Source organism: Heterodontus francisci, unplaced genomic scaffold (genome assembly GCF_036365525.1).
Source record: "Heterodontus francisci isolate sHetFra1 unplaced genomic scaffold, sHetFra1.hap1 HAP1_SCAFFOLD_772, whole genome shotgun sequence".
NCBI lineage: Eukaryota > Metazoa > Chordata > Chondrichthyes > Heterodontiformes > Heterodontidae > Heterodontus > Heterodontus francisci.
In genome coordinates, this window is record NW_027141483.1 from 41901 (window position 1) to 49145 (window position 7245).

The 7245-nt window shown below is 60.1% G+C and overlaps 1 protein-coding gene across 1 annotated transcript in view; it reads right to left on the reverse strand.

Annotated features, from left to right (window-relative positions):
* Positions 1-1719: 1719 nt before the first annotated feature.
* LOC137363817 (tyrosine-protein phosphatase non-receptor type 6-like) overlaps positions 1720-7245 on the reverse strand; it is a 23446-nt gene continuing 17920 nt past the window's right edge. Inside the window, exons 9-13 of the mRNA XM_068027376.1 lie at positions 7214-7242; positions 4919-4986; positions 4354-4505; positions 3944-4035; positions 1720-3526 (exon numbers count right to left, since the gene is read on the reverse strand). Coding sequence (XP_067883477.1) covers positions 3397-3526; positions 3944-4035; positions 4354-4505; positions 4919-4986; positions 7214-7242 — 471 coding nt within the window. The 3' untranslated portion in view covers positions 1720-3396. The remainder of the gene's footprint in view (positions 3527-3943; positions 4036-4353; positions 4506-4918; positions 4987-7213; positions 7243-7245) is intronic.

Sequence of the window (7245 nt, forward strand, 5' to 3'; positions counted from 1 at the left end):
TAATTTGAATGAATGTTAGATACAAAGTTGGTACCTGTGTGTTCTATTGGCTCCAGTTCTGCTGGAGGTGGGGCAATGCCCATAATTGGGTAGGCTGCGCCCAGCAGCGGACTTTTGCTTGGCAGTTTTGAGCCGAGGAGGCGTGGCAATCTTGATTGAGAGGTACGTGGGCGGGGCGATGCCCTCAAGTGGGCTGCTGGCGTCACGCCCCACCCTGTTGATTGGCAACTTTGAGGGTGGAGCCTTCCCGTTGATCCGATCGCTGAGGCTTGACTGACAGGTTCAGAATGATTGACAGTTTGGTGTCCCCGTCCCGTCCCCTCCCGCTGGGCGGGGTCTCAGACTGCTCCCACCCGAGGGGGAAACCTTGTGCTTCCTCCCGCAGTCGAAGAGCCGAATGTTGTGTGCCTGCCACCACACGGTTTGCGCAGGCGCTGCACCGCTTCGGAGGGGGGGGGGAGGGGGCTGAATCTTGCGCCTCCTCCCACAGTCGAAGAGCTGGCGGTACTTCTTGCCTTGGGCCGCCCCTCGTAGTCGAAGAGCCGACCGCGGATGCTTTTCACCCCCAATGGGACGTGGTATTGGAGGTGCCGCCGACTGGCTGGGAGGACTGAGTCTTGCACCCCCACCCCTCCTCCCGAGGTCGAAGAGCCGGTGGTAATTCTTTGCCTTGTGCCTCCTCCCACAGTCGAAGAGCTGGTTTCCGGTAGCGGGGGGGTGGACACGCCACCACAGGCGGGTGGCAGGGCGTTGGAGGCGGCACGGTTAAGGGGCGAGCATCCCCACTCAGCCCCTCCGTCAAGTGGGAGCAAGCGAGTGTGTGTGGGACCCGTACCCCAGTGAGAGTCACTGTGTGTGGGACCCGTACCCCAGTGAGAGCCAGTGTGTGTGGGACCCGTACCCCAGTGAGAGCCAGTGTGTGTGGGACCCGTACCCCAGTGAGAGTCACTGTGTGTGGGACCCGTACCCCAGTGAGAGCCAGTGTGTGTGGGACCCGTACCCCAGAGAGAGCCAGTGTGTGTGGGACCCGTACCCCAGTGAGAGTCAGTGTGTGTGGGACCCGTACCCCAGAGAGAGCCAGTGTGTGTGGGACCCGTACCCCAGTGTGAGTCAAGTGTGAGTGGGACTGGTACCCCAGTGAGAGTCAGTGTGTGTGGGACCCGTACCCCAGAGAGAGCCAGTGTGTGTGGGACCCGTACCCCAGTGAGAGGGGGCACTGCCATCTGTTGGATGGTACTGGAACCATGTCCTCCCTGTTGCCCACTTTTGGATGAAACCCGGTACTGCACGGCTTCACTGCACACCCAAACATGCCGAAATAAAGGCCGGCGGTCGTGGGTCAGAGGTTAAGAGCGACGGGCAACGGCGTGACCGGCCAACGATTCGCTGGGAGACATGCCCGTCCTTACGTTTTTCGTTCGCACGTGCACAGCAAGATCCAACCCCCAGGGACGCGACTATGACCCAGGCAATCCTGTTTTCATTCCGTGATGTTGGTCGAGGGATACATATCGGCCCCCGGGGAGAACTCCCCCTCCGACTCTTCTTCCAATAGTGTCCGCGGGAGTTTTTACTTCCGCCCGAGAAGGGTAGACGGGGCCCTCGGTTTAACGTCCCCTCCGAAAGACGGCACCTCCGACAGCGCGGCACTCCCTCAGTAATGACCCTCCGACAGCGTGGCGCTCCCTCCCCAAGTACTTTAAAGAAATCGCGTGACTCTTTTGAGATTGGAATAAACCTTTAAGTTAACGCTGCCGGAGATTAATAAACACACACACACAACATTGCCTCAATTATCTATAGGAGCAAGAATGCAGGCTCGACATTTTAAGTTTTGGTTTGCGGGCGTTGCTGACCAGGCCAGCATTTATGGCCCGTCCATAATTGCCCCTCGAAGAGGTGGTAGTGGGATGCCTTCTTGAACCGCTGCAGTCCATGTGGGGGTGGAGGTACACCCCGCAGTGCTGTTAGGGAGCGGAGTTCCAGGATTTTGACCCAGCGACAGTGAAGGATCGGCCGACGTAGTTCCAAGGCAGGATGCTGTGTGGCTTGGCCGGGCACTTGTTCGTGGAGGTGTTCCCATGTATTTGCTGCCCTCGTCCTTCTAGGTGGTAGAGGACGCGGGTTTGGAAGGTGCTGCCGGAGGAGCCTCGGCTGGCGACTGGGGGCATGGGCTGAGCGCAGGGGGTGCTTGTGTAAACAGGGAGGGGAGGGGAGTGCGTCAAAGGCAGGGGAATTTGCTCTCACCGGGCCTCCCCGCAATGTTTGTCTGTCTCTGTGCACTGTGGCTTTCTCTGCTCACGTTTTCCCCCCCCTACTCCCAACCCCCACCCCTCTCTCCATCTCACCCCCATCCACATCTCCTTCCGTTCCTCTCTCCCTCACCCCTTTATCCAGATTTTACCCCTCCCCCACCCTCCTTAAACACATCTCCGCGACTTGCCTCATCCCGCACCCCGTGCCACCGAGTTCCACATTCCCCCCACTCTCCAGGTAAAGAAGTTTCTCCCGAATTCCTGGATGGGATTTATCAGCGACTGTCCCGATCGAAATCTTAAAGCCCTGTGTCAGGTCACCTCTCCGCCTCGGGCTCTCCTCCTTTAAGTTGCTCTTGAAAACCGACCTCATTGTCCGCGCTGCCACACGGCCGTCCCTAATCTTTCCTCATGCGGCTCGGTGTGAAATTTCTGTCTGTTTTACGCGGCCCCCAACACCCCCCCCCCAACCCCGCCAGCGGGGGCCCCCTGCTCTTTCGGAAGGATGTCGCGTACCCCGGGGAGGGGCGCGGCGGGAGATTTAAGAGAACGGTGGCAGGGGACGGGCAGAAACTGGCGGCCATTTTCCTTCGAGCTGGGAAGGCTAAGAGGAGATTCAATTGGGGCGTCCACCAGGGTTTCGAATGTGTAAAATAAGGAGGGACTGTTTCTGTTTGGCGGGAGGGTCGATAACCGGCCAGACGCGGATTTAATCGGCAAAAGAACCCAAAAGAGGGAGATGAGGAGAAGTGTTTCTACGCGCAACGAGTTGTCGTGAAAAGGGCGGCAGTTGCGGATTCAAGAGTAACTTTCAAAACGACAAATACTCGAAGGGGAAACATTTGTAGGGATATGGGGGTGAGGGGCAGCTCAAAAGGGCAGGTGCAGTTTGGACGGGCCAAGCAGCCTCCTCCTGTGGCGATCAGGGAGGTGAGGGACGAGGCACGTTTGTCAGGCGAGGGAGGGCCAAGGGGGTGAAGCCAGAAGGAATCGCGATGCCCCGGCGCGCAGACCCACCCGCTGGCATCGGATGGAGGCTGAACTTCGGGGAGAGCCGAGTGCGGGGCCTGGAGGAGCTTGGGGGGGTGGGGAGGGGGGGGGGGGGTGGAATTGGGGTTTGCGGGCTTCGCCGTCGCGGCGGCTACTTCTTCTTCACCGACCCGGCCTTCAGCTTGCCGGAGCGCTCCTTCTCCTCCGACCTCTGCTTGCGCACCTTGTCGTCCTTCTTGGACTTGGAGAGGTTCTCGTAGAGCGTCGGGTTCTCGGCCTGGCTGCAAGGGGGAGGAAGGGAGCAGGTGAGGGAGGATTCGCCCGGAGTTGGAGTCGAGGTAGGCACCGCGTCCGGGCCACGATGACCGCCTCCCCGCCCCCCCTGCGGAACCAGCTCCCGCCTGAACGTGTTCGTCCACCCCTACGCCCTTCCCCAACCCCCACCAACGCCAATCCCGAGCTTCAGGCCGGTGGTGTCTGGACTCTGTGCCGTAGCTCCTCACTACCTGTTCCGCGACTTCGCCCCCGCCTCCCCCCCCTCTCCCCCATATCGCCCCCACATCCCTCCCTCCCCACCAGCTGAACATCTGGATCCTTTCCGGAGGAAGCCCCCCCACCCCCGACATCGGACAGGCAACAGTGCCTTCAGCGTGACCCTTTCCTGCAACCCTCCCGGCCCGCAGTCGCACGACCCTTACTTTGAGACCTTGCGGGAGACCTTGGTGTGTTGAGATTTCTGCTGGGCGGGATATCGGATGTTGCCGTACTCGGACTCGGCTTCCTTGTTCTCCTGAGTGCAGAGGGGTGGACGGGGAGCGGGGGGTGGGGAGGGGTGAGAGGACGAGAAGATGTTAGTCGAGCACGTCAGATCCTGGGCTTCATCCGTAGAGACGGGTGGTGAGAGAGAACGACAGAGACACAGAGAGAGAGAGAGAGAGAGACAGGCAGACAGAGAGAGGGAGACAGACAGACAGGCAAACAGAGAGACAGACAGACAGAGAGAGAGCGACAGACAGACAGAGAGAGAGGGAGACAGACAGGCAGACACAGGGAGAGAGACAGACAGAGAGACAGAGCCACAGATAGTGCGCATCAGATGAGCAGTTACCTCCAGCAGTTGTAGCTTCCTCTGTGTGGTTTCGATGTACTGGGAGACAGCCATGTAGATGAACTTGTACTGTGCTTCTGTCTGCACCATCCCTGACCGCTGTGTCCGTACAATCTGAATCGTCTTCTGAATATCGATATCACAGTCAACACCTAGACCAGGGGTCAGAAGGCAGAGAGAGAGAGAGGATGGAGGTCACAGACAGTCTAGGAGACGAGACAGAGCTTTACTCTGTATCTAACCCCCCTCCGTGCTGTCCCTGTCCTGGGGAGTGTTTGATGGGGGACAGTGTAGAGGGAGCTTTACTCTGTATCTAACCCCCCTCCGTGCTGTCCCTGTCCTGGGGAGTGTTTGATGGGGGACAGTGTAGAGGGAGCTTTACTCTGTATGTAACCCCCGTGCTGTACCTGTCCTGGGGAGTGTTTGATGGGGGACAGTGTAGAGGGAGCTTTACTCTGTATGTAACCCCCGTGCTGTACCTGTCCTGGGGAGTGTTTGATGGGGGACAGTGTAGAGGGAGCTTTACTCTGTATCTAACCCCCCCGCCCCCGTGTGATATACTCACCTTGTCTGTTGATCTTATCCACTAACATATCTATGACGATGATTGTCCCTGTGCGCCCGATCCCTGCACTGTAGGAATAGACAATATTTAAAATGGAGGACACTTCTGAGCTCGCTCTGTCAAACCCCCCAATGGCCGCTCACGCTCCCGAATCCCAACTCAGCTGCCTGGGGCCCTAAGCTCTGGAATTCCCTCCCCAAACCTCTCCGCCTCTCTCTCTCCCCCGCCCCCCCCCCCCCACCCCACTCTCTCTCCCTCCACTCTCTCTCCCCCCCCACTCTCTCTCCCCCCCCCCACTCTCTCTCCCTCCCCTCTCTCCCTCTCTCTCCCCCCCAACTCTCTCTCCCCCCCAACTCTCTCTCCCCCCACTGTCTCTTCCTCCCCCCCCCACTCTTTCTCCCCCCCCCCACTCTCTCTCTCCCCCACTCTCTCTCTCCCCACTCTCTCTCTCCCCACTCTCTCTCTCCCCCACTCTCTCTCTCCCCCCACTCTCTCTCCCTCCCCCTCTCTCCTTCTCTCTCCACCCCACTCTCTCTCTCCCCCACTCTCTCTCTCCCCCACTCTCTCTCTCCCCCCACTCTCTCTCCCTCCCCCTCTCTCCCTCTCTCTCCCCCCACTTTCTCTCCCCCCCACTCTCTCTCTCCCCTCACTCTCTCTCCCTCCCCCTCGCTCCCTCTCTCTCTCCCCCCACTCTCTCTCCCCCCCACTTTCTCTCCCCCCACTCTCTCTCCCCCCCACACTCTCTCCCCCCACTCTCTCTCCCCCCCACTCTCTCTCCCCCCCACTCTCTCTCTCCCCCCCACTCTCTCTCCCCCCACTCTCTCTCTCCCCCACTCTCTCTCCCTCCCTCTCTCTCCCCCCCACTCTCTCTCCCCCCCACTCTCTCTCCCCCCCACTCTCTCTCTCCCCCCCACTCTCTCTCTCCCCCCCACTCTCTCTCTCCCCCCCACTCTCTCTCTCTCCCCCCACTCTCTCTCCCCCCACTCTCTCTCCCCCCCACTCTCTCTCTCCCCCCACTCTCTCTCTCCCCCCACTCTCTCTCACTCCCCTTTCTCCCTCTCTCTCCATCCCCCACTCTCTCCCCCCCACTCTCTCTCCCCCCCCACTCTCTCTCCCCCCCACTCTCTCTCTCCCCCCCACTCTCTCTCTCCCCCAGTCTCTCTCTCCCCCCACTCTCTCTACCCCCACTCACTCTCCATCTCCCTCTCTCTCCCCCGTTCTCTCTCTCTCTCCCCCATTCTCTCTCTCTCTCCACCCCACTCTCTCTCTCTCCCCCCATTCTCTCTCTCCTCCACTCTCTCTCTCTCTCTCTCTTCCCCCCCTCTCTGTCTCTCTCCCCCCATTCTCTCTCACTCCCCCATTCTCTCTTTCTCCCCCCTCTCTGTCTCTCTCTCCCCCCCCACTCTCTCTCCCCCCCCACTCTCTCCCCCCCCCCCATTTTCTCTCTCGCTCTCCCCCCGTTCTCTCTCTCTCCCCCCGTTCTCTCTCTCTCTCCCCCACTCTCTCTCTCTCCCCCACTCTCTTTTTCTCTGCCCCCCACTCTCTCTCGTCCCCCATTCTCTCTCTCTTCTCCCCACTCTCTCTCTCCATCCTCTGTCTGTCTCCCCCATTCTCTCTCTCCCCCCCACTCTCTCCCCCATTCTCTCTCTCCCACCACTCTCTCTCTCTCCCCCACTCTCTCCCTCTCCCCCCATTCTCTCTCTCCCCCCTACTCTCTCTCTCTGCCCCGCACTCTGTCTCTCTCCCTCCATTCTCTCTCTCTTCCCCCCAGTCTCTCTCTTTCACCCCCACTCTCTCTCTCTCCCCCATTCTCTCTCTCTCTCTCCCCCCACTCTCTCTCTCCCCCACTCTCTCTCTCTCCCCCCCACTCTCTCCCTCTCCCCCACACTCTCTCTCTCCCCCCCCCACTCTCTCTCTCTCCCTCACCCTCTCCCTCTTCCCCCCATTTTCTCTCTCCCACTCTCTCCCTCTCCACCCCTCTCTTCCTCCCCTTCTCCCTCTCCCACTTCTTTTGTCCCACCACCTGCCTCTCCCCTCCTACCTTGCTATCCCCTTTTACCCTCTTTCTCTCTCCTTCCCTCCCTCCCCCTCTCTCTCCCTCCTCACTCCCTCCCCTCATCTCACTCTCCCCCATTGTTTCCCCCTCTTACCTCCCCCCTCTCTCCTCTGCTCTCCTACAACTTATCCGCCCACCCCCACACCCGGCCTTCTCTCCCTCCCTCTCAGTCTCTGACCCCTTCTCCCCCTCCGCCTCCCCACTTCTCCCCCTGTATCCTTCCCCCCCATCGGCCTTACCTGCAATGCACGATGATAGGCCCCGCATCCTG